Raw genomic sequence first — 25,419 nt, forward strand, 5'->3', positions numbered from 1 at the left:
AATATCAAGAACTCTTAATCTGTCACTTCAGTCTTTCTAAACCCACAGACTAAATGTTTTGTGCATTCTAGAAACATTACTCTTTAGTTTCTGGAGTAGTTCAACTCTCCAGGTAAAACCTGTCCTAGAATCACCAGTGCTTGCCTCTGTGGTCAACCTAGACTCACAGAATCTCAACTAATGAGCTTTATGGAACCACAGGTCTTTTTTTTTTTTTTTTTTTTTGTCTTTGGTCAATCAAGATGATCTTGAATACTTGGGGCATTCCATAACCTTCCCTCCTTAGGTGGTCTAGAACAAATGCTTTGCTACTTAGTTGGCTGAGTTGAGAAGCAACACTCCCTTGAATCTTAGGTGAATCCAGACCTACAAACTCTTGATATCTGATGCTGTTCAAGAACTGCCAACTTGCTTCCCCAGAGGCAGTCTGTACCATTGGTTTCTCACCCTGGTCAACAATCCAAGTCTCCCCATATAAAGGAATCTAGAACCACCAGTCTTTTCCTCTTGGGTGATCCAGAATTCTGGTGAGGCTCAGGAATCAGGCTCATAAAGGGATCTCAGGAGGGAGCACAGAAGCAGAGGAATTAAGGTCCAGTATGTCCATGGTGGGTCACCAGGCATGGCAGAACCTTACCACCTAGTCATTTACCCAGCAGGCCTGTCGGTATTTGGGACCACCTGCCCCCATCCCAGGAGAGAGCCCGATCTCTCCATCTTGCTACCTCAGGGAAGGGGGCATACATGGGGAAGAGGACATCAGCTTGCATCATGGAGGCAGGGTCAGCGCCAGGGTTGGTGTGAGAACTCGGGGGCTAACAGCCCCATCTTCTGTTTCCACCCCATTCTCTTCCTCGTCCTCATCGTCCTCATCTTCCTCCTGGCAGCAGCTCAGAGCAAGTTCATTCTCATAACAAAATGCAGTCAGAGAGCCGGGGAAACTAGACTTGAGGCTGTGGGAAGCCTGCTCTGCCCGTTCATCCAGCTCCTTAGCACTGCAGACCGGTGTCCCTGGGACCTCGTAAGTGCGATGGAAGTGGCGATAGTCGACCTCATACTGGGAGCCACGCTGGAAGAGAACTGGCTCAAAACGATGGCCCCAGAGCAGTTCACCAGGAAGGTAGGATGAGCGACACTGTGTGGTCATGGCTGTGGCCTCAACCATCCCCTCGAGAATGACCACCAGCTCGAAGTCAGCCCTGGCCAGCTCGGCACGTCCTAGCTCATACAGAGGACTGGCAGAGTCGATCTCATGGACGATGGTGATGGGGGACACGAGGAAGATACGATCGGTGCCTCCATCAAAGCCCACATCCACATCCTGGTGGTCCAGCGGGATGTACTCACCCTCTGGGGTCACACGGGGCTGCAGCAGGAGGCGAGGAGCCAAAGACAGAGAGCAGGGAGCACAGAGACGGGCAGAGACGGAGTGAGAGAGAGGAAGAGATGCAGAGAAAGAAGAAGGCAAAGACCACAGGAGTGAAGGAAAGGGTGAGAACACAGATCAAGAGATGGGGCCGGCAACCCAGAGAGAGAGGAAGTCAAAGATGCAGGGGAGGGCACAGAAACCCAGTGAGGGAGCCAGAGACCCAGGAGGGGAGGATGGATGTCCAGAGAAAGCATGGGACACGGGACAGAGACCCAGAGATAGGAAAGAGACTCAGGGTTTGGGGGTAGAAAACGGGAAGAGGGGCATGGTGGGGGAAGAGAAGGAGAGAGGGACAGAGTGATATTGGCATAGAGACACAGAAATCAGCAAGACAGAGATGAAATCAAAGCGACAACAGAAAATAAGGATGACATCCAACAAAGAATTGGAGAAAGGGCGGGAGAGAAAAATGGCTTTTAGTATGTGGCCAGAGAAAGATAAATCAGATGACAAGAAGGGGGAGTTAGGACAACTTAGGTCCAACATTCTACACCCACCACTGCCTCAGGCTTATCCCTGGGCTCTCCCCTGAGCTATCCCAGCTGCCAGGGCAACTGCAAGCCCTTCCTTGTCATTCTGTGTGTGAGCATGCTTTGTGGGGGTGTGGGCCTTTCACCCCCGCCTACCCACTGGTTCCATAGCCACCTCCCAGGCCAAGTCAGTGCCCCACAGACTTCTGCAAGAGCCAGTGTCCCTCCTATTCATGAATCCTGGTATCTCAAAGCTTCAGGCAGGAGATTGAAGTGGGAGGTGGGCACTTATCCTCCTCTTGTAACTGTCCCTGGGAGCCCCAAGTAGAGGAACCCCAGAGGCGGCTGGGAGTTGCAGCTCCCACCACCCCCAATCCTCTCCAAGTCCAGCCTCAGCCCAGAGTTCTAAAGTCACTTTACTTGGGCAACGGCAGCTGCTGGCCCAGAGTTTCTTGGGAACGGAGATGTTTGAGCAATTTCACCACAATTCTAGGAACGCTAAGGCCCCTTCCTCAGGGCACGGGAGGGAGCCACTACCCCAGGGGCCAATGGGAGGTGCAGTTTCGTTTCGTTGCCACCTCCACCCTGCTCTCAGAGGTTTGGAGGCTGGTGGGACACAATGGGCCACTGAGGCGGGGAATAAATTCTCCCACAGATGCTGCAGGACCCCACACCTAGAGGCCTGGAGAACTGTGCTCCACAGCGATGAGCTGCACCCATTCCAGGGCCTGCTTCTCCCAGGGGCCTCAAGTCACAGGCCTCTGACTGTGCCACAGTGTCCAGTGGGAATTGTAAACCCGAGTAATAGAACGGTCACGCAGGCCCTCCACCACCCCCTCGCAAAGCTGCATCTGAGGCCACCCCATCTTTGGACAGGTCCCTTGGCCCAGAGGCTTCTGGGAATTACGGCCCAGAGGTTTGACAGGCCAGGCGTGGCCCTTTCGGGTCTACCCACAGGCGGCCCATCCTCAAGCCACAGGAGGCTCTGTATGCCCCAAATCCAGGCCTCCAGGAAAAGCTGGTCACATACCTCTCTGTTGGGTTTACATCCCCAGCTGCCCAGTGACCTATTCGCAGGCCACAGGCCCGAGAGGCTGCTGGGAGTTGTAGTCCACGCCCCCTCCAGGACCGCACGCCCCTCGCCCTTGGGTCTACATCTCCCACAATCCCCCAGGGCTCACGGAAGTCCCCGCCTCTCCTCCCGCGCGCACCTGCAGCAGCTGGGCACGCACGTGGGCCTCGACCAGGTGGCTGCGGCGCAGGTTGCCGACGCGCCACATGAGGCAGAGGCGGTGGTCGCGAAGCGCCACGACTGCGTTCTCGCTGAAGACCAGCGTCTCGTTGCGCTTCTTGGGTTTGGCCATCTTGGCCATGACAGCACCCACGACGAAGGCGTCGAGCACGCAGCCAGCAATGCACTGCAGCACCACGGCGGCCACAGCGGCCGGGCACTCCTCGGTGACGCTGCGCACGCCGTAGCCGATGGACGTCTGCGTCTCCAGTGCGAAGAGGAAGGCGGCCAGGAAGCTGGCCACGTGTGAGAAGCAGGGCGCGGGCGGTGGCGGGGCGGCCAGGTCGCCGTGCAGCGAGGCAATGAGCCAGAAGGCCAGGCCGAAGAGCAGCCAGGAGGCAAGGAAGGAGCAGGAGAAGAGCAGGCACATCCAGCGCCAGCGCACGTCCACGCACGTGGTGAACAGGTCACTTAGGTAGCGTGCGCCCTGGCCACCCAGGTTCACGAAGCGCACGTTGCAGTGCCCGTCTTTCTTGACGAAGCGACCGCGGCGCCGGCCCACGGGTGACTGCACCGGTGCCGGCACCCACCCGTTGCGGCACGACCCGGGCCCGGCCTCCTCTTCATCGCCCGCCCGGCTGTCTCCCGAATCCAGGGCGCCGCTGAGGCGGCGTAGGGCCCTGGCCAGGCCCATTGGACGGAGGGACCCCCTCCACTTGGCCTAGTGGGGGGCAGGCGCCCCCAACCTGCTGGGACAAGAAACCGGCAGAAACGTCAGGGGCACCAGGAATGGGTGAGCTCATCGGCCAAGTATGCTCTCTGGTGGGACTTAGTGGCCTCATCTGTCAAATAGGTGGAACGATACTTTTTTTTTTTTTGGAGACAGAGTCTCCCTCTGTCGCCCAAGCTGGAATGCAGTGGCATGATCCTGGCTCACTGCAACCTCCGCGTCCCAAGTTTAAGCGATTCTCCTGTCTCAGCCTCCTGAGTAGCTGGGACTACAGGTGCACACCACCACGCCTGGGTAATTTTTTTTTTTAATTTTTTTTTTTTTTTGAGATTGAGTCTTGCTCTGTCGCCAGGCTGGAGTGCAGTGGCACAATCTCAGCTCACCGCAACCTCAGCTCACTGCAACCTCTGCCTCCCAGGTTCAAGTGATTCGCCTGCCGCAGCCTCCCAAGTAGCTGGGATTACAGGCACGGGCCACCATGCCCAGCTAAGTTTTTATAATTTAGTAGATGGGGTTTCACCATGTTGGCCAAGATGGTCTCAATCTCCTGACTTCATGATCCGCCTGCTTTGGCCTCCCAAAGTGCTGGGATTACAGGCGTAAGCCACCGCGCCCCGCCAGCCACCTTCTTTTTAAAAATGTTTTATTAATTTTATGTTTGTTTTATAGAGACAGGTGCCTCACTATGTTGCCCAAGCTGGTCTCAAACTCCTGGCCTCAATCGATCTTCCCTCCTCAACCTCCCAAAGTGCTGGGATTACAGGCCTGAGCCACCCCACCTGGCCCATACTCAGCTTTCAAGTTGGAAGATGCAGCATTAACAGCAACAATACTATAACAATAATGATATTATAGCAAGTGCCACAATAATTACAGCATGCATTTATACAGTGCTAAATCTATGTACTGAATTCATAATTTGTGTTCTATCAATTATAATGTTTATATAGTTTGGAGGTTGTTATAAGCACTTTACATGAGTTTACATATTTGAGCCTCAGAGCAAGCCTATGAGGCGGACATCATTATCCCCATTTTCTAGATGAGGAAACTGAAGCACAGAAAGTTTAAGTAACTTCCCCAAGACCACAGCTAAGTAAACTGGGATTTGAATGCTAGCCATCCAGCTCCGGAGTCCATGCTCATAATCCTAAGGTGTAACTGCTTCTCAGCATGGAGAGATGCCTCAGGGCTCTGAGGTCAGCTGTGGTTCAAAAACAGGCTCACAAAGTAACAAAAGGAAAAAAATCCATCAATTGAATTGCATCAGAACTAAATAACTTTTTTTTTTTTTGAGACGGACTCTCACTTTGTCACCTAGACTGGAGTGCAGTAGTGCGATCTTGGCTCACTGCAATCTCTGTCTCCTGGGTTCTCCTGCCTCAGCCTCCCGAGCAGCCAGGATTACAGGCATGTGCCACCACGCCTGACTAATTTTTGTATTTTTAGTAGAGATGGGGTTTCACCATGTTGGCCAGGCTGGTCTTGAACTCCTGACCTCAAGTGATCCTCCTGCCTTGGCCTCCTAAAGTACTGGTATTACAGGCGTGAGCCACTGCACCCGGCCAGAACTAAAAAACTTTTGCACTCCCAAAGACACTATCAAGAAAGTGAAGGGAGGCCAGGCGAGGTGGTACACACCTGTATCCTAGTGCTTTGGGAGGCTGAGGCAGGAGGATCACTTGAGCCCAGGAGTTCATGACCAGCCTGGACAACATAGCAAGGGGCTTGCTCTACAAAAAAATTAAAAATTAGCCAGATGTGGTAATGCAAACCTGTGGTCCTAGTTACTTGGAAGGCTGAGGTGGGAGAATTGCTTAAGCCCAGGGGTTTGAGGCTGCAGTGAGTTATGATTGCACCACTGCACTCTAGCCTGGGCGACAGACACAGCAAGACCATGTCTCAAAAAAGTTTTTTAAGAAAGGGAAAAGACAACCCACTAATGGGAGAAGATACTGTAGTTGCAAATCACATACCTGATGAGGAACTTGTATCTAGACTATATAGAGCCCTTGCAACTCAGTAATGAAAAGATACATACACCCCTCAGCCTTTTTTTTTTTTTTTTTTTGAGATGGAGTCTCGCTCAGTCGCCCAGGCTGGAGTGCAGTGGTGCAATCTTGGCTCACTGCAAGCTCCACCTCCTGGGTTCATGCCATTCTCCTGCCTCAGCCTCCCGAGTAGATGGGACTACAGGCGCCCGCCACCACGCCCGGCTAATTTTTTTTGTATTTTTAGTAGAGACGGGGTTTCACCGTGTTAGCCAGGATGGTCTTGATCTCCTGACCTCGTGATCCGCCTGTCTTGGCCTCCCAAAGTGCTGGGATTACACGCGTGAGCCACCGCGCCTGGCCTTTTTTTTTTTAATTTTTGAGACGGAGTCTCACTCGCCCAGGCTGGAGTGCAGTGGCGCAATCTCAGCTCACTGCAACCTCCACCTCCCGGGTACAAGAGATTCTCTTGCCTCAGCCTCCTGAGTATCTGGAATTACAGGCTCACACCACCATCCCAGCTAATTTTTGTATTTTTAGTAGGGACAGGGTTTCACGATGTAGGCTGGTGCCAAATAACCCAATTTAAAAGTGGGCAAAGGGGGCCAGGCGCAGCAGCTCACGCCTGTAATCCTAACACTTTGGGAGGCCGAGGAAGCTGGATCACTTGAGCTCCGGAGTTTGAGACCAGCCTGGCCAACATGGCAAAATCCCGTCTCTATTAAAAATCCAAAAATTAGCCGGGCCTGGTGGTGCACATCTGTAGTCCCAGCTACTCTGGAGGCTGAGGCACAAAAAAAGTGGGCAAAGGATCTGTACAGACGTCTCTCCAGAGAAGGTATACAAATGGCTCATAAACATATGAAAAGATGCTCAACATCATTAGCCATCAGAGAAATGCAAATCAAAACCACAAAGGAATACCATTTCGCACCCACTTAGAATGGCTATAATAAAAAAAACAAGTGTTGGTGAGAATGTGGAGAAATTGGCATCCTCATACACTGCTGCGGGGAATGAAAAATTGCAGCTGCTGTAGGAAGCAGTCTGGCAGTTGCTTAAATGGTTAAACATAGAATTACCACATCATCCAGCAATTGCACTCCTACTTATATACCCAAGAGAAATGAAAACAGATGCAAAAACTTGTACACAAATGTTCACAGCAGCATTACTCATAATAGCCAAAAGGTGGAAACCCAAATATCAACCAACTAATGAATAAATAAAATGTGGTATATTCACCCAATGAATAGTATTTGACAATAAAGAGAAATGAAGTATTGATAGATGCAACAACATGGATAAACCTTGAAAACATTATGCTGGCCGGGCGTGGTGGCTCACACCTGTAATCTCAGGACTTTGGGAGGCCAAAGTAGACAGATCACTTGAGGTCAGGAGTTTGAGACCAGCTTGGCCAACATGGTGAAACCCCGTCTCCACTACAAATACAAAAATTAGCCGGGTGTGGTGATTACAGGCGCGCGCCTTTAATCCCAGCTACTCGGGAGGCTGAGGTGGGAGAATCACTTGAACCCAGGAGGTGGAGGTTGCAGTGAGCTGAGATTGCACTAGTGCACTCCAGCTTGGGCGACAAAGCAAGACTCCGTTTAAAAAAAAAAAATTAATTGTGATGGCTGCACAATTGTGAATACACTAAAAGCCATTGAATTGTACCCTGTAATGAGTGTATGATACGACACGTGAATTAGATTTCAATGAAGCTATTGTAAAATAAATGAGATGGGCTCATGCCCAACCCTCTGATCTTTGGCAACTCTTTCTGAGTCTCGGTTTCCTCCATTGTAAGGTGGAGAAATTGGGATTTCTTAAAAGACCAGGAAGGGCCTTCTTACCATATGGGTAAGGGCCTAATCCTGGCTTAGTTGCTCACTCACCATGTCTCCTGGGATCTCTGGCTTCCTTTTCCAGAGACTCAATTTGCTCAGCCATTTACTAGATGTGTGATTGATGACAGGTCACATCCTTTCCTGAGCCTCAGCTCTCTCACCTATGAAAGGCAGGAGGCCTGGGGGCTGGGCATGGTGGCTCACACCTGTAATCCTAGCACTCTGGGAGGCCAAGGTGGGAGGATTGTTTGAACCCGGGAGTCTGAAACCAGCTTGGGGTACGTGGCGAGACCCTATCTTAAAAACAAAAATTATCCAGCCATGGTGATGCAGCTACTCTGGAGACTGAGGTGGGGGATCACTTGAGCCCAGAGTTCAAGGCTGCAGTGAGCTATGATGCTACCATTGCACTGTAGCCTCGGCAACAGAGCAAGACCCCATCTCTTAAAAAAAAAAAAAGAGGCCGGGCGCGGTGGCTCACGCTTGTAATCCCAGCACTTTGGGAGGCCGAGGCGGGCGAATCACGAGGTCAGGAGATCAAGACCACGGTGGAACCCCGTCTCTACTAAAAATACAAAAAATTAGCCGGGCGTGGTGGCGGGCGCCTGTAGTCCCAGCTACTCGGAGAGGCTGAGGCAGGAGAATGGCGTGAACCCAGGAGGCGGAGCTTACAGTGAGCTGAGATCGCGCCACTGCACTCCAGCCTGGGCGACAGAGTGAGACTCCATCTCAAAAAAAAAAAAAAAAAAAAAAAGAGGGCAGGTGCAGTGGCTCACACCTCTAATCCTGGCACTTTGGGAGTCCAACTCAGGAGGAATGCGTGAGGCCAGGGGTTTGAGAACCAGCCTGGGGAAGACAACAAAACCCTGTCTCTAAAAAATAAATAATAAAAATAAAAAATAAAGGAAGAAAAGAAACGGAGAGAATCGCAGCAGCCTGTCAGGGTGGACGAAAGGAAAGGGCTGGGCATGGACCCGCACCCCTCATTGCCTTCAGGATTCGCTGCAAGGTTACCAAATGCTTGGCCCTGTGGTGAGGAACTTCCCAGAAACTGGCTGGATCAGGACAAACCATTCTGGGGTTAAATAATTTGTGCTGGAACCTGGGGATCCTCAGGGGCTTCTTGGCAGGGCCTGGCACACTCCATTTGGAAAGAAGACCATGAGACAATGTCAAGTTTGGCACCAACTGGGTCTCCCAAAGCCCTGCACCTGCTTCCCACAACCACCCGCGGAAGTCTGGCCATTCGCGGGGGTTCATTAGGCCCACTTGACAGAGGCAAGGCTGAGGTGAGAGGGAACCAGCCTGGCTGTGTCCAGTGCCCACAGCGTACCCCAACCTTGACTCTGTCTCACCCTTGACAACCCTGCATGTTAGAGACTGTTCTCCCAAAAAGGGGAAATAGGTTCGTTGCCCAAGGGGGCAGTCCGGAGGTCAACATCAGGATGCAGCATCTACACCTGCAGCACTCCCCAGCCTGGGATCCCCACTCTGCACTGACTCCACCCCCGGGAACCACCCCCATGGGCTGGGGAGGTAGGTGGGCACTGACACTGACCTGTGCTCTGCAGGCCCCAGCCTGGGCCTCTCACCCCCACTTGCCCATCTCTCACCAAAGCCCTTTGATGAAGGGACCTGGCTTTTCACAGAAAAGCCAACTGGGGCTGAGGTTAGTCCCTTGTCGCAGGTCTCTCAGCCAGTGGGGAGAGGAGTGGCAAAACCTAGCCTCCCACCCAGGCCTCCTGGGAGCCACGGCCTGAGTGCCAAACCACAGTCTTCTCAAGAGCACTCTGGTTTCAAACACACCTGGTACGTACGAGGCCTCACGATGAGCTCCCGACATGCCCACAGCCCCCACCGGACTCTCAGACCCCACTGCTCACCTTGACTGCTCAGGATGCTGGGAGGTGAAGATCACCACCCCCTTTCACAGTTGGGGAACAGGCTCAGGGAACGCCATGAGCTGGCCAGGCCCCCGCAGTGGCAGGGGGAATGCTGGTTGGGTCCTAAGCCTTTCTTTCCTTCCCAGAGCTCTGCCCTCAAAATCCTCCAGTCCCACCTCAGCCCCGTGAGGCAGACCCCCGTGTCTACTTCCCAAAGCCGACGGGGACCTTCACCAGGGGGCCATCTGCGGCCAACATGGCCCAGCTCCCAGGCTGGCTGCAACTCAGGCTCAGGGCACTCCCCTCCCCTAGCAAAAGCAGGGCGGGAGGGAAAGGGATCCTCCACCTGACCTGCGAGAGCAGCTTAATGTTTCCATATAAAGGAGATACAGGGCTTAAGGTGCTTCAACTTCGTGTCAAAGTCACTGTCTAATCTGAGGCCAGAAAGCCCCGCCCCCAGGCCCCACCCTCACCCACCCAAGTCAACCCTGTCTTACTCTTCCAAAACCAGGGGTGTTCCCCGCCACTCCCCACCTACCGGTGGAGACTGGACAGCAGGTTGGAAAGCAGATACTGCAGAAAGACAAGGAGATACAGAGATAGGCAGGAGGAGGAGTGTTGAGAGGGTGCCCCAAGAAAAAGTACAGGGGCCAAGCAGGACAGGGACCCTGAGAGAGAAAGGGACAGAGACCCAGAGAGAAAGGGACAGAGACCCAGAGAGGGTGGCAGGAAAGGGACATTGATCCAGAGAGAAAGGGACAGAGACCCAGAGAGGGTGGCAGGAAAGGGACATTGATCCAGAGAGAAAGGGACAGAGACCCAGAGAGGGTGGCAGGAAAGGGACATTGATCCAGAGAGAAAGGGACAGAGACCCAGAGAGGGTGGCAGGAAAGGGACATTGATCCAGAGAGAAAGGGACAGAGACCTTGAGAGAGGACAGAGACCCAGAGAGAGAGGAACAGAGACCTTGAGAAGATAGAGACTCAGAGACAGAGGGGGACAGAAACCCAGAGAAAGGGGGGGACAGAGACCTAGATGGAGGGGGACAGAGAAGACAGAGGCGGACAGGGCAGTTGGGAAAACGAAAAGGAGAAAAGAAATGTTTTAAGAAATAGCAACATGGGGAGATGAAATTGTGAAGGCAGAGAGAGGCAGAGAGATGTGGGAGAGACAGAGATGGGGGGAGAGACAGAGATGGGGGGAGAGACAGAGATGGGGGGAGAGACAGAGATGGGGGGAGAGAGAGAGACAGAGACAGACAGACAGGCTTTCTTTGAAAGGATGGAAGCCAGTGAGAAAATGCATAAAATGGGGATGGGGTGAGAGTTGGAGGCACTGAACCTGGGGGTAGATTCTCCTGGCGCTGAGCCTGTCGCTGATGGGAAGACAGGGCCTCCTTGAAGGGGACGAGCTGAGGACAGGGATGCTGGGACAGGGGTGGATGGGGGCGATGCAGCAGAGCAGGAGGGGATGGTTCAGCGGGGCCTTGCGTGGAGGCACGTACCTGGTGGGGCGGCCCACCCCCATGCCCTCTGCTGGGGGCTCCTCGGCTAGGGTTGAGGGGAAGCCTCTGTGGGTGCCGAGGGGCTGTAGTCTGTCCTTGGTCCCAGGGACCGTGTGACAGGCACCCGACCTCAGAGTCCACAGACGGATCAGAGGCTGGATGGAGGGGGGCTGGGGGTGGGGCCAGCTCAGAGCCGCAGAGGGGGAGCCAGGGAGGCTGGCCAGGCAGAGCGGCTGGGCCACAGCCCAGGCAGGCTGGACAGGAGACAGCGGCGGAGGAGAGAGACAGTGACTGGGAGGCAGGGAGACTGGCAGTGGGGGACGGGGGGACTCTGAAAGAGGGGGACACAGAGAAGAAAAATAAATAAACGGGAGAAGAAAAAAAAATAAACGGGAGATGGACGGAAGGAGAAATGGGGGCTCCCGAGTTCCCTGAGATGAAGCCTTCATCAGCTGGTGGGGGGCAGGGATGAGGCCCCTTTCACTGAGCCAGAGTGAGTTCCAGATGGAAGGACACTTAGAGAAGGCAGAACGGGGCGGCACCCAGTGGGCGGAGGGTTGGGTTGCACTGGACTCCCAGTGGCCTCCCCCAGCCTAGCAGCCTGAGGGCAGCTGGTGCCAAATTCCTCCCCACCCCCAAGCTCCCCCCCACCATTTCCTCATAGGGCTGTGGCCAAAGACCAGAGTCTCACACGCACCTCAGGCCTCTTCCTGATCCTTTATTGCTGCTTGGGAGCCCTGAACGTCCTCCTGACACAGCACCAGCCTTTAAGTCAGGGAGGAGGGGAGGGGGTCCCATGTAGCCCCCACACGGGGAAATCCTGGCCAAACCCAGCTGGCAGGAAGACAACGGGCAGAAGCAAATTGTGTTGGAGGAACCCACACCTCAAATTTGATGCAGCCATTGTATATCCCCCGAGTTCCCTGCTGGGAACCAGCAGCCAAAACTGGGTCCTGAGCCGGACGTGGTGGCTCACGCCTGTAATCCCAACCCAGCACTCTGGGAGGCCAGGGTGGACAGATCACTTGAGATCAAGAATTTGAGACCAGCCTGGCCAACATGGTGAAACCCCGTCTCTACTAAAAACACAAAAATTAACGGGGTGTGGTGGCACATGCCTGTAATCCCAGCTACCCGGGAGACTGAGCCGAGAGAATCACTTGAACCCGGGAGGCAGAGGTTGCAGTGAGCCAAGATCGTGCCACTGCACTCCAGCCTGGGCGACAGACCAAGACTCCATCTCAAACAAACAAACAAAAAAACTGGGTTCTGAGGGCACAGGTCAAATGGGTCACAGCTGACAGGAAGGAATCCACCGACACACAGGCCACACAAGTCTCTGGGTTAACTGAGTGGTTAAACCGAGTGCTTTGGTGAGAGGGGTCACTGGATCAGACCCAGGCCTTCTAGAGAACAATACATCAAACAGAATCCATCACGGCAGCCCACAGGCCGGCCAGTCTGTCAACAGACCTGAATGAACCCCTTCCAGGGGGGCCCAATTCGACTTCAGTTTCCAAGCAGGAAGCAAGAGCAGAGCCAGTGGGACGCCTCAGACACTGATGGTGCGGAAGACGGTGAAGCCTGACAGCGCCGTGCTGACCAGGAGCCCTGGGCACTGCGGGTGCCAGTGCAGCTCCTTCAGCTCGGTCTCGCCCTGGTGCACAAACAGCAGCTGCTGCGGGAGGTCGGCCAGCCCGGGGTCGGCCTCCACATCGCCCACCTCAGGGTCCCGCTCCACTGCCAGGTCCCACTGTGTGATCTGGTGGTCTGCACCCGAGGCTGCAAAGACCCCGCTGTCCTGCGGGTGCCACTCGACGGAGGTCACAGGGGCCACGTGCTGCTTGAAGGTGGCCACTGGGGAGCCAGACTAGAGGGAGAGGATGGGAGTAATGAGTTCTGAATGCCTCAGCCTGACTCTGGGGGGGACCCAGGCAGAAGCCCCAACCCCTCTCCAGCCTCAGGGTTCAACCAGGGCCCCACCCCTTAAGCCCTCACAAGCCCAGAGTCCAGGAAAGGGACACAGGGTAATTCTGGCTGCTAAGAAGGCTGACCAGCCCAGCGGTTGCTGGGAATTGTGATTCACCTGCAAAGAAGCCCCTCCCAGCTCAGGTAGCAAAACCCCTGCCCCTGCTCTTCCCTCTGCCTGCCTCTGTTTTCTTCCTTGTAAAAGGAGGGCATGGGCTGGGTGTGGTGGCTCATGCCTGTAATCCCAGAACCTTGGGAGGCCAAGGCGGGTGGATCACCCGAGGTTAGGAGTTGGTGACCAGCCTGACCAACATGGTGAAACCCCATCTCTACTAAAAATACAAAATTAGCTGGGCGTGGTGGTGCATGCCTGTAATCCAGTTACTCAGGAGACTGAGGCAGGAGAATCGCTTGAACCCAGGAGCGGGAGGTTGCAGTGAGCCAAGATTACGCCACTGTACTCCAGCCTGGGCAACAAGAGCGAAACTCCATTGCAAAAAAAAAAAAAAAAAAAAAAAAAAAAAAACACAAAGGAGGGCATGGCTCTCCCAGCAGATTCTACAAAGGCCTCAAAGGAGGCAGAAACACAATCCCCAGAAGCCGACGCAAAGAAACACTAAGAATGACAGCACTTTCACTACAGCAAAGGCCCTGCTCAACTGGCGTCTCTCTCATTAGGAGAAGCGGCTCTGAAGTTCCAGTGGTCAACAAGCTGGGCCCTGTGTGACCTGGTGGGCCTGGGAGGCTGGAATCCATCTCCAGCCTCCTCCCCAGGGCTGATGCTATAGAAACAATCAAACTGGAGGAGACAAAGGATGACGGCAGCCCAGGAAGGCAGAGCCACACAAAGCTGCAGCTTTGTCCAGAGGGATGCCGGACGCTGCAACTTCTCCTGCGCAGGGACCCTCCCAGCTCTACAATGTCAACCCCTAGCTTGGCTGTCATGTCACAGCAGCTCCTGTCCTTTCTGTGCCTCAGTCTTCTCCTACAACGAGCAGGCTGGGCCCCGATTCTCAGTTGCATCTATAAATCTACAACTCTCTGAAGCTCTCAGCACTGGCCATAGAGACAGCTGTACAGACAGCTGTACTTTTGCCCACAGGCAGATGAGAGTTCTAGTTTCTGCTGCCCCAGCCCCTTCCATCTCTTGTCAGCTGTTCCCCTGGTGGAGTGAGTGACCCCAAGAGTGGAGACCCGCCACCCTTCCTCTTGCTGAGCCTCAGTTTCCTCCTCTGTACCCTGAAGAGGCGGGAGTCTAGTTCTAAGGGCTCTCCAGCTCTGGTTGTATAAAACCATTCAAGGAGGAAAAATCCTACAAATCCCAGGGGCTGCTGGGAGCAAGCTTCTCTAGCCCCCAGGTGTCCGACTGGGACAATACCTTGAACTGCCGAAGGTCCCAGATCTTGAGGGCCCCATCATCCCCGCCACTGAGCAGGAAGGGCTCCCGGCGGCTCCAGCTGATGACATTGACGTCCCCATCATGGGCGGTGGCTGTGGTGAGCATGCAGGCCTTGCTGGGGGCTGCCCGGATGTCCCAGATTCGGATGGAGGCGTCAGCTGAGCAGGAGGCAAACACCTGGGGGAGGCGGAGTCTGAGTGGTCCCGATGCCCCCCAGCCCACGGTGAAGCCCAAGCGCCAGCGGTGGGCCACTCTCTCTTTCACTGTCCCCCTTACTAGGACTTGGCCTGGAAACTAACCTCCGTCAGGCTCCCAGCCCTCTTTTCCCTCAGACCTAGGATTCCAGGTCCCTGGCCTAGAATCCATCAGAACTAAACGACCAGAACCCCACCCTCCCTCACCGTGTTCTCAGTCGGTGACCACTGCAGGTCCTCCACAGAGCGCGTGTGGCCCACGAATGGCCGTTGGTCCACGTGCCAGGAGCCGCCGTCCGTAGGTGTCCAGAGGTGGATGTTCTTTTGACAGTCACCGGTCAGCAGGCGACCTGGGGAAGGGAGTCAGGAAATGACCTTGCCCCACCTGGCCGCAGCTTGCTCCTGTCCTTGGAGTCTAAGCACCCGGCCCCTTGTTGCAGACCCTGCTCCCCCCACCTCCCGGGACTCCTGAACACCCCAGGGACTCACCGGGCACCCGGGGGGACCAGTCAAGGGCAAAGCCCTCGCCCATGTGTCCAGCGAAGGAGAAGATGGGCTTCATTTGGGCCTGCTCATCCCGGAGGAAGGCTGCCAGGGCCTGGGGGTCCTCCACCACCTGCAGAAGCCGCCGCAGCGCAAACACCTCCACCTGGCCCTTCTCTGACCACACCCCAGCCACGGGCTCTTCACCCAGCCATGACACCTGCAGAAGAGCGGTGGGGGAAGGGTGATGTGAAGCGAGGGGACAGGAGGATCAGGGCACTGACCCCACGCTCCCCATATCCCAGACAATCAGAAGCGCGCTTCCTCAGATCTCCCAGGCCTGGGACTACAGCTCCTTGAAACCTCTGTGGGAAGAAAATCATAACCTGTAAAAACCAGCATGGTAACTGGGACAGCTCTCCACAGGGGGGTGGGAGTGGGTGGGGGAGCTGAGGTGGGAGGATAGAGCCCCAAGATGCCTGGGAGTTGAGGCTGCAATTCCCGCCAGCCCTTGGGAGGGTGTTCAGGCTCCTGGTCTCGGAAACCCTCTAAATGTTGGAAGGCCACAAGACTCAGTCCTTGGATCTCCTTGCCTCTGTGTTTGTTCACTAGGAGACCCAGTCCAGCCACGAGGTTTCCAATACCCCTAGCCCTGACCTCTCCCCTGGGCTCCAGACTCTTACTGCACTGACCGTTCAAACTCTTTTGTTTTTGAGACAGGGTCCCGCTCTGTTGCCCAGGATGGAGTGCGGTGGTGCCATCACAGCTCACCGCAGCCTCAACCTCCTGGGCTCAAGTGATCCTCCCACCTCAGCCTCCCAAGTAGTTGGGACTATGGGTGAGCACCATCACATCTGGCTTTTAAAATTTTTTTGTAGAGACAAGGTCTCACTTTATTGCCCAGGCTGGTCTGGAACTCCTGGTCTCAAGCGATCCTTCTGCGTCAGCTTCCCAGAGCGCTGGGATTACAGGCGTCAGCCACTGTGCCAGCCTGACCATTCAAACTTAAGACAACCAAAGCCAAGCTCCTAATTGCCACCTGCAACTGCTCCCTCTCCACCTCAGGCCTCAAAATTACAGGACTCATTCTTGGTCCTCATGCCCAGCACCTATGTTGGCTACAGTAGAAATGCTCACTTCCAGGACCGGGCGTGGTGGCTCACGCCTGTAATCCCAGCACTTTGGGAGGCCGAGGAGGGCGGATTGCCTGAGGTCAGGAGCAAGACCACCCTGGCCAACATGATGAAACCCCGCCTCCACTAAAAATGCAAAAATTAGCCGGGCGTGCTGGTGGGTGGCTGTAATCCCAGCTACTTAGGAGGCTGAGGCAGGAGAATCGCTTGAACCCAGGAGTCAGAGGTTGCAGTGAGCCAAGACTGCGCCATTGCACTCCGGCCTGGGCGACAAAAGCGAGACTCCGTCTCGTCTAAAAAAAAAAAAAGCTCACTTCCAACACCTTCTCATGATGTCTGTTGCTGTCACACTACTACTGATGTCATCCTTCCCCTGAATTCTGTAAGTCTCTCCACAGGATTCTTTCCTCCTACCCTTACCTCTCTGCAATTGATAATTAAAACAGCAGCCAGACGGATCACTTTAAAACAAAAGTCAGACCCTGTCTTTCCTCTGCCTGAAACCCTCCAATGTCTCCCAATTAAAAGCTGGAGTCCTTACAGTGGCCGACAAGGCTCTGAACAATGTTTTCTCTGTGCCCACCCCCCAAATTGTGTCACTCTCCCTTTTGTTCATTCTGCTCCAGACAGACTGGACTCCCCCACTTCGCCTGAAACTCTTCAAACACACCAAGCTCACCCCAGGGCCTTTGAACTTGTGTTTTCCTTGCCTGCAAATTCTTTTACAGGGTTCACTGCCCCACTACCTGTGAGTATCTATGCAAATGGCATGTTATGACTGAATACTTTCCTACCCACACTGTTTAAAAATAGCAACCCACTCCTGGAGCACCCTAACCCTCTTCCCCTGCTTCATTTGAATTTTTTCCAGGACAGTTAACACCTTTGGACATGGTACACATTTACTTAGTTTCATCTTGTTCCCTTCCCCCACTAGTGTGTAAGTTCATGGAGCCAGAGATCTTTTGCTTGCTGCTAAATCCTCTGCATCTAGAACAGTACTGCAACATAGTAAAAATAATTTCATGGAAACAGACAGCCCCAGCTATCAGCCAAGTAATGCTCTAAGTGCTCTTCATATACAATATCATTCTACTTACAAGTCTACCTGATCAGAAGATGTTTTAGCTTTGAAGCAAAAAACAAATAAACAGGCTGGGTACAATGCCTCATGCCTATAATCCCAGCATTTTGGGGGCCAAGGTGGGCAGATCACTTGAGCTCAGGAGTTCGAGACCAGCCTGGCCAACATAATGAGACCCCATCTCTACTAAAAATACAAAAATTAGCTGGGCATGGTGGTGTACACTTGTGGTCCCGGCTACTCGGGAGGCTGAGGCAGGAGAATCACTTGAACCTGGGAGGCAGAGGCTGCAGTGAGCCGAGATCACGCCATTGCACTCCAGCCTGGGCAATGGGAGTGAAACCATGACTCAAAAACAAAACAAACAGCCACAACCAAAAGCAGTTCCTGAATAGTAACAGAAAATACATACCTCATATTACAACCAGGTGCTATTCTAGGCACTATATGTTATTTCATTTGACCTCATGCCAGCCCCATCAGATAAGTTCTGTAACTCACTATGTTACCAAAGAGAAAAGTGAAGAACATAAAACATATCCCCACAATCTAAAACGGTATCTAGCATGTAATGACAGTGATCATAATAGCTAAATTGTATAAAACTATGTGACAAGGACTTTTCTAAAAACTGAAGGAGGCCGGGTGTGGTGGCTCACGCTTGTAATATCATGACTTTGGGTGCCCGAGACGTGCGGATCACTTGAGGTCAGGAGTTTGAGACCAGCCTAGCCAACAAGGTGAAACCTCGTCTCTACTAAAAATACAAAAAATTGGCCAAACGCAGTAGCTCATACCTGTAATCTCAGCACTTTGGGAAGCCAAGGCAGGCGGATCCTGAGGTCAGGAGTTCACAACCAGCCTGACCAACATTATGAAATCCTGTCTCTACTAAGAATATAAAAATTAGCTGGGCGTGGTGGCGTGTGCCTGTAATCTCAGCTACTTGGCTGAGGCAGGAGAATCGCTTGAACCTGGGAGGCAGAGGTTGCAGTGAGCTGAGATCACGCCATTGCCCTCCAGTCTAGGCGACAGAGCAAGACTTCATCTCAAAAAAAAAAAAAAAACCAAAAAATTAGAAGGGCCTGGTGGCAGATGCCTATAGTCCCAGCTACTTGGGAGGCCGAGGCAGGAGAATCGCTTGAACCTGGGAAGGGGAGGTTGCAGTGAGCCAAGATGGCATCACTGCACTCCAGCCTGGGCAACAGAGCGAGACTCCATCTCAAAAAAAAAAAAAAAAAAAAAAAAAAAAAAGGGGGCCAGGCACGGTGGCTCACGCCTGTAATCCCAGCACTTTGGGAGGCCAAGGCGGGCAGATCAGGAATTCAAGACCAGCCTGGCCAACATGGCCAAACACCGTCTCTACTAAAAATGCAAAAATTAGCTGGGTGTGGTGGTGTGTGCCTGTAATCTCAGCTACTTGGGAGGCTGAGGCAGGAGAAACGCTTGAACCCGGGAGGCGGAGGTTGCAGTGAGCCGAGATTGCGCCACTGCACTCCAGCCTGGGTGACAGAGCGAGACTACGTCTCAAAAAAAAAAAAAAAAAAAAAAGGACATGAGGAGATGTTGGGAGTTACGAACACAGGGGATGGGTCGGGTGTGTTTCAGAGTATGCAGAGCAGGCTCCTGGGACCATACTTACCCGAACTCGGTTGATACCACCATAGTGGGGCACCATGGCCAGCTCCAGCTGAGGCTTCCGCTCTTCTTCATCCTCTTCATCTTCCTCCTCCTCTTCTTCATCACTGCCCTCTGAGGGTGGGGGCTTCGTCCCATGAAGATTGTGCATCCGAAGCATCATCAGTCTGGGAGAAATTGTGGGGTGAGTTAGGCACTAGATTCCAGGATTCTTAGGAAGGAGAGAGGCTGGAAACCCAGACTCCTGGGTCTGCGAGAGGCAGAAACCGGAAGCCCTAACTCCTAGGTCCTGAGGAAGGGGCTGGAAACTGAGCCTCCTGGTCCTGGAAAAGCCTCGGGTCTTACCTGTTGCTCTGGGCGCTCTCAGCCTGGGTCCCAGCACACAAGTAAAGTGTAAGAGGAAGCTCTGTCCGGTTGTCTCCCAGGTGATCCCGGACTATGTCAAAGCTGAGACAGGGGGCGCCTGGGGATGGAAGGAGGGGTTTACGAGTTAAGACGGGACAGTGAGAGCTCAGTCCCCACCTCCTTCATGGATCAACCGCCTCTGGTATGAAATCACTTCTCTTAGACCCCAGCCTTCTCTTCCCGAGCACCTCTCAGGTTAAAGGCTCGGGATCAGCCACCTCAGCACCCTAGAGTCCGGACTCAGCCCTACCAGTCTGCGCCCGGTGGTAGAGCACATAGGCCTCCTCGTCCATGACCAGCTCTTCCCCTTCGCGTAGCGGTGGCCCCCGGCCGGGCAGGTAGACCTGGGATGGGCCCTCGGAACTTGTGTCGCCGGACTCGGCCTCCATGGGTTCCCCGGTTTCACACGTGCGCCGCCGACCCTTGCGCGCCGCCATCTTCGAACCTTCTCACTGCTGACGCCCGGTAAGAGCGTCACTTCCGGGTTTCGCTTTCCACCTAATAAGATCCGCCCTACTGCGCGGTTACCTTGGAAACTCCGGGTACCGCTAATCGGAGAGGGTGCGGAAACGCGGGAGGAGAATTCAAGTAATGGCGCCAGCGATAGAAGCCTGCGGATACGGAGAAACTGCATCTTCGCGTGACTTTGGGCGCTGTTCCTCGCGGTAGTGGCAAGGCCTTCTGGGAGTTGTAGTTCTACGGGAGGCTTGTTTTCCCCATTTTCCACTTTCATTCCGAGAGCGTTCTTTCCACTTAATTAATTATTCATATATGCAAATTTGCTCTTTCACTGGCAAGGAGACTGAGTTTCTGCTCCCTGAGGACCCATAAGGCCGGTTTCTTTTCCTCTCTCTGTTGTGATGGCTTTGTTTCAAAAATGCCTTCTTGTAGACAGGATGGATATTATCTGTAAGTTAGGCGAGTCAATCTACCCTCTAGGGGCAGTCAATTGCCTAATTAGACATTCACATTGCAGCTCTGGTCAGCGAGCACTTAATCAGAAAGTCCACCCTCTGGAGGCAGCTATTACAAGTGCTTCGTCTCTCTTTATCGCCCATCAGCACCAGCGGTTTGGCTAACTGACATAATGAAATGTTAGAAATAGATTCTCATTGGTGAGATTAACAGCATTCAAGATAATGCGGATTGGCTGGGATATGTCAGACACTCTCCTAGCTTGCATGAACAGGATATTGAGAATCTAGCAAGCCTTGGTACCTATAGCCATAGGAAATAAAACCATACCTTTGATCTTATTATGTTTTGTTTCCGGGATCTATCTCACCACTCTCTTGGGGTCTCTATCTGCCCCAGTACCCTCTCGACTCTCTTTTCAGGGTCTCTTCCCACCTCCTCTTTCTTGGTCTTTTTCTCCCCACCCACCTCCTTTCAGAGTCTCTGTTCTCTCTCTAATTCTGTCTCCTCTTCCCCTGTGGGACTTTTGTGTTTCTGTTTCCTCCAGAGAATTTGAGGGGGGCTAACAGACACGGAGCTTAGGCTTGGACTGAGGAGCCATAAAAACATGGTTTATTCCAAACACTGCAATGTGGAATAAGAGAGTGGGAAGGGAAGTTGGTGGAGAAGTGTGGACTCCCAGACCCTCCCCTCCGCAACCCAGCCCCAGACCCGGCTGGAGATCTGGGAAGAGGAGGCTTTTTGGAGGTCTGCTGGGTCATCACTGAAGGGTCGCAAATAAGGGTTGGATTTGGAGAGGATGTGCTTGGTGGCAAGTGGGGTGGTCCGGAGGTGCGGCAGGGTGGGAAGTTTTGGCTTCAGGGAGGTTGGGTTCATCCCGGTGCAAGGGAAGGCGGGGCTTCCGTTGGGGACGTGTCCTAGGTCAGAGTAGGGAAAAGCGGCCGAGGGTGGAAGAGGAGGAGGGGGTGTCACGGTTTGATGTCAAGGGTCACAGTCTGGTCGGGGCACAGTCTGGGGTTCGGGTCACAGTTTGGGGTCAGGGGTCACAGTCTGGAGTCGGATGACCATTTTAGGAGTCGGATGTCACAGTCTGGGTCAGGGGTTTCTGTGTGGTGGGGCCAAGGTCTGGGGTCACAGTTTGGCGAACGCGTCTCACAGTTTTGAGTCCCAATGGATGAAAGGTTAAAAACGGGCTTCCCCGGAGGCGTGGCTGGGGCCGGGGAGCTGCACAGTGATGTGGGGGCCACGGCCCCGGGCGTGGAGGTGGGACGCGGGAGTGGCGTGAACCCCCCACCTCCCGCCCCATCTGGTGACGTTAAAAAGCCCTTGTCGGGTTTAAAAAAAAGTCCGGTGGGCTCCAAGGCCCCCGCCCCCTCGCTCTCAGGCTGGGTGACAGTTGAGGGACCAAATCCTCTCCAGCTTGCGGTTCCTCCAGAACCAGGGGGCGCAGGACGCTGCTCCAGGCGGGGTCCGGCCAGTTCCACTGTTTTCCTTCCCAACCCACGCGGGTCCTGTCCACTGCGGGCGCCCCCTCGGGCCGTGGCCTGCGCTGACCAAGGGGGCGGTGGGGCCCCCGGGGCCGCGTCATACCTCGGACTCGAGGCTGGAGAAGTGCGCCGAGCCCCTGCGGGTGCCCAGGTCCCCGCCCCGGTGTCTCCGGTGGGAAGCTGTGGGCAGCGGCGGCCCCCAGTGCGCGGCGTGCGGACACCTGCGAGCGTGGCGGGAGGGCCCGGTAAGCCTGCGCGCAGGGGCGGCGCGAGGGCACGAGCTGAGGTCCTCGAGCGAGCGCGAGGTGGGCGCGGGCGGTGGGAGGTCCCAGCCCCCAGCGGCGCGCCGGTGCCTGTGGTGGTGGGGCGCGGCGGCGGCGGGCGTGCGGTGCGAGGCCCGCGGGCGGTGCGGGTGCGACCGCGGGCACCCGCAGCGGGCCCGGCGTCGGGGCGGGGGCCCGGCGGCCCAGGGTGGAGGCGGCGGCGCCCACCAGCCGCCGTCCAGGCCATCGTGCGAGCAGCTGAGATGGCGTGGCGGCGGCAGCAGCTCCAGGCTAGCGCAGTGGCGACAGTGCCAGGCGGCCGGACCGCTGCGCGGGGGCAGGTAGTCCCAGCTCCCGGCGCGCCAGCCCCCGAGCTTGTCGACCGACCAGTAGCGGCCGGGCGGCGGCCCGAGGCGCTCGGCGTAGGGGTAGGGGAAGTCGGCGAACCACCAGGGCTCCAGGCCGCCCAGCGACGCGCCGCCCAGGCTCTCCGAGTCCTCCGAGTCCGACGGCGACGGCTCGAGATCGAGGTAAGGGCAGGGGGGCGGCGCGGCGCGGCATGGAGGCGGAGCGGCCGGGGCTCCTCCGCTTGCGCCCCCCGCGCCCCCCGCGCCGCCCGCGCCCGGCCCCAGCAGGGGTTGGCTCTCGGGGTCCGAGCGCGGCCACCGCGCGGGCGCCGGCGGGCTCTCGTCCTCGAAGGCCAGGCGGCAGAGCGGCGGCCCGACGGTGGTGGCCGCGGCGGCGGGGGGCGCGGGCGGCGACGGGAAGCCGGGGAAGGCGCCGGCGGGGGTCTCGGCTGGCTCCTTGTCGCGTACTATGGCGAAGTAGGAGGGCGGCGGTTTCTGCGGGGGCTGAGCGGCCGGCGGGGACAGCGGGCGCCCGGCTGCGCCCCGCGGTGCCGCGCGCGCCTCGCCCAGGCCGAGGCCTAGGCCCTGCGGCTCGATGGGGCCATAGTAGCGGTGGAAGCCGTCGGCCAGGCCCGCGCCCCCTGGCGGCCCCGCGCCCTTGGTCCGGCGCCAGCGGTCCACTGAGGCGCGCTCGCGGGGCACGAAAGGTGCCGGCCCGGGCGCCGGCCGCGGCGCGGGGTACGCGGGGCTGGGCAGGGGCTGTGGTGGCGGCGGGGGCTTGGCGGGCGGCGGGGCGGCCTCGGCGCTGCAGCAGCTGTACATGCCCTGCGGGTCCGGGGACAGGACGGGGGTCAGCGCGAGGTGCCCAGGACGCCTGCCTGCCTCCCCTCCGTCCCTCTCTTCTCTCCATTTACCTGCCTGCGTCTCCCGCTCTCTTCCCCACTATCCACATCTCGACCCACATCTCCTTGTCTCTGCTCGGCTTTACCTTTGTCCCCTGCCCCCGCCATCTCCCCCTCTCTGCCCCGTACCCTGGAGAAGGCCAGCAGGAAGTCCATGCGGTGGGTGGGCCCCAGGCAGTGCCGCAGGCGCCAGTACACCAGGTGCTCCCAGGCGAAGACCAGCAGGGACAGGCCCATGGCCACGAGGAGCATGTAGAAGACGCCCGCCATGTTGTCGATGTCCAGCTTGCTGCTCATCACCTCGATTTTGTCATTGTGGCAGATCCCAGAGAGCCACAGCCGCTCCAGCATCTCGATCTCATCTGGGGAGGGGCGGTCAAAAGTCACCTGCTATGAGTACCCTCTGAGGACCCTCGTCTGTGATGTGGGAATGTAGGCCCTTAGCCCCTTCCTCCCTCAGACCCTGGTGTCCGGGTCTTTGTCCCTTTCTTCCCCAGAACCCAGGGGCCTCGCCCTCCCCCTCTCCGCTGTGGAAATCCCTGCGTGCAGCCGCACCATCCCCTAGGAACTGCAGCAACGCCAGGTCGATGGGCCGCTTCCAGCGGGAGCCCTTGTGCAGGGCGATGCCATAGCCTGTCGTGGCGAAGACCTTGCCGGAGCCGATGGTGACAAGCTTGCAGCCCTCGTCCTTGCGGGCCATGTAATTGAGGACCGCAGCATCGTAGATGAAGGCGTCCAGCTTCCTGGGGGCAGGGGGAATGGAGGGCAGGGTCAGTCCCACCTAGATGCCCTGGCCGCCAGGCCTGGAACCTCCTCACCTCTAATCTCCAACTGCTCCAAATCCTAACTGGCCCTGAGCTCTTGAGCAAATCATTGCACTTCTCTGTGCCTCAGTTTCAACATCAGTAAAATGGGCATGGCAGCAGCATCTCCCTTCAGAGTTGTTGCAAAAGTATGTTTTTTAAGAGACAGGGTCTTGCTATGTTGTCCAGGCTGGACCAGAAATCCTGGGCTCAAGCGATCCTCCTATCTCAGCCTCCCCAGGAGCAGGGACTATAGGGAAAGATTAGATAGTACCTCACGCAAAGGAGGTGCTGGAGAAGCGTTAGCTGACTTTTTTTTTCCTTTTTTTTTTTTTTTTTTGAGACAGTCTCACTCCGTCACCCAGGCTGGAATGCAGTGGCACAGTCTTCGGCTCACTGCAAGCTCCGACTCCCGGGTTCAAGCGACTCTCCTGCCTCAGCCTCCCAAGTAGCTGGGATTATAGGTGCCCACTACCACACCCAGCTAATTTTTGCATTTTTAGTAGAGATGGGGTTCCACCATGTTGGCCAGGCTGGTCTCAAACCCCTGTCCTCGTGATCCACCCTCTTGGGCTCCCAAAGTGCTGAGATTACAGGCGTGAGCAACCGCACCCGGCCAGCTGTGACTGTTAATGAAATAGTTATTCCTTTACTCCTCACCATCGCCCTCCAAAGAGTCCATTTACTCTTGCCTTTTTTTTTTTTTTTTTTTTTTTTTTTGAGACGGAGTCTTTCTCTGTCCCCTAGGCTGGAGTGCAGAGGCATGATCTCGGCTCACTGCAAGCTCCGCCTCCCGGGTTCACGCCATTCTCCTGCCTCAGCCTCCCAAGTAGCTGGGACTACAGGCACCCGCCAACACGCCCGGCTAATTTTTTGTATTTTTAGTAGAGACGAGGTTTCACTGTGTTAGCCAGGATGGTCTCGATCTCCTGACCTCGTGATCCGCCCGCCTCGGCCTCCCAAAGTGCTGGGATTACAGGCTTGAGCCACCGCGCCCGGCCTTACTCTTGCATTTTAAAAAAGAGGATTGAGACTGGCCATGGTAGCTCATGGCTGTAATCCCAGCACTTTGGGAGGCCGAGGCAGGCAGATCACCTGTGAGCTCAGGAGTTCCAGACCAGTCTGGCCAACATGGTGAAACCCCATCTCTACTGAAAATACAAAAATTAGCCAGGTGTGGTGGCAGGCACCTGTAATCCCAGCTACTCAGGAGGTTAAGGCAGGAGAATTGCTTGAACCTGGGAGGCAGAGGTTGCTGTGAGCCAAAATTGAGCCACTGCACTCCAGCCTGGGTGACAGAGAGAGAT

At 55.5% G+C, this 25,419-nt stretch overlaps 3 protein-coding genes and 1 long non-coding RNA gene across 6 annotated transcripts in view; 1 reads left to right on the forward strand and 3 right to left on the reverse strand.

The window, feature by feature from the left end:
* Positions 1 to 46: 46 nt before the first annotated feature.
* On the reverse strand, positions 47 to 11,701 carry KCNJ14 (potassium inwardly rectifying channel subfamily J member 14). Of its 3 annotated transcripts, none has more exons than XM_055235878.2 (3): positions 11,092 to 11,701; positions 3,111 to 3,876; positions 47 to 1,366 (listed from the first exon to the last, which is right to left on the reverse strand). In XM_055235878.2, the coding sequence occupies exons 2-3, from the start codon at positions 3,822 to 3,824 to the stop codon at positions 770 to 772; spliced, it is 1,311 nt and encodes a 436-aa protein (XP_055091853.1). In that variant the 5' UTR covers positions 3,825 to 3,876; positions 11,092 to 11,701; the 3' UTR covers positions 47 to 769. The 3 variants fall into 3 exon arrangements, with proteins under 3 accessions (XP_055091853.1, XP_055091852.1, XP_055091854.1); XM_055235877.2 differs by having other exon boundaries at positions 3,111 to 3,879; XM_055235879.2 differs by having other exon boundaries at positions 3,111 to 11,701.
* An 88-nt stretch (positions 11,702 to 11,789) lies between these two features.
* GRWD1 (glutamate rich WD repeat containing 1) lies at positions 11,790 to 20,554 on the reverse strand. The gene is made up of 7 exons (XM_055235876.2): positions 19,646 to 20,554; positions 19,336 to 19,453; positions 18,995 to 19,157; positions 15,142 to 15,355; positions 14,860 to 15,002; positions 14,438 to 14,635; positions 11,790 to 12,961 (listed from the first exon to the last, which is right to left on the reverse strand). The coding sequence occupies exons 1-7, from the start codon at positions 19,830 to 19,832 to the stop codon at positions 12,644 to 12,646; spliced, it is 1,341 nt and encodes a 446-aa protein (XP_055091851.1). The 5' UTR covers positions 19,833 to 20,554; the 3' UTR covers positions 11,790 to 12,643.
* On the forward strand, positions 19,942 to 20,651 carry LOC129459307 (uncharacterized). The gene is made up of 2 exons (XR_008649961.1): positions 19,942 to 20,060; positions 20,372 to 20,651. It is a non-coding gene; the product is annotated as an uncharacterized lncRNA (long non-coding RNA).
* Positions 20,652 to 20,900: 249 nt separating this feature from the next.
* GRIN2D (glutamate ionotropic receptor NMDA type subunit 2D) overlaps positions 20,901 to 25,419 on the reverse strand; it is a 51,411-nt gene continuing 46,892 nt past the window's right edge. Inside the window, exons 12-14 of the mRNA XM_055235813.2 lie at positions 23,865 to 24,052; positions 23,439 to 23,671; positions 20,901 to 23,232 (exon numbers count right to left, since the gene is read on the reverse strand). Coding sequence (XP_055091788.1) covers positions 21,895 to 23,232; positions 23,439 to 23,671; positions 23,865 to 24,052 — 1,759 coding nt within the window. The 3' untranslated portion in view covers positions 20,901 to 21,894. The remainder of the gene's footprint in view (positions 23,233 to 23,438; positions 23,672 to 23,864; positions 24,053 to 25,419) is intronic.

Source organism: Symphalangus syndactylus, chromosome 13, assembly GCF_028878055.3.
Source record: "Symphalangus syndactylus isolate Jambi chromosome 13, NHGRI_mSymSyn1-v2.1_pri, whole genome shotgun sequence".
Classification (NCBI taxonomy): domain Eukaryota; kingdom Metazoa; phylum Chordata; class Mammalia; order Primates; family Hylobatidae; genus Symphalangus; species Symphalangus syndactylus.

Coding starts and splice junctions, on each gene's coding strand:
- KCNJ14 (XM_055235878.2), bottom strand. CDS start 3,824: ATGGGCCTGGCCAGGGCCCTACGCCGCCTCAGCGGCGCCCTGGATTCG. Junction 1,367..3,110: donor TGCGTGCCCAGCTGCTGCAG/GTGCGCGCGGGA, acceptor CTCCTGCTGCAG/CCCCGTGTGACCCCAGAGGG.
- GRWD1 (XM_055235876.2), bottom strand. CDS start 19,832: ATGGCGGCGCGCAAGGGTCGGCGGCGCACGTGTGAAACCGGGGAACCC. Junction 19,158..19,335: donor GAGAGCGCCCAGAGCAACAG/GTAAGACCCGAG, acceptor AATTTCTCCCAG/ACTGATGATGCTTCGGATGC. Junction 12,962..14,437: donor GGGACCTTCGGCAGTTCAAG/GTATTGTCCCAG, acceptor CTCTCCCTCTAG/TCTGGCTCCCCAGTGGCCAC.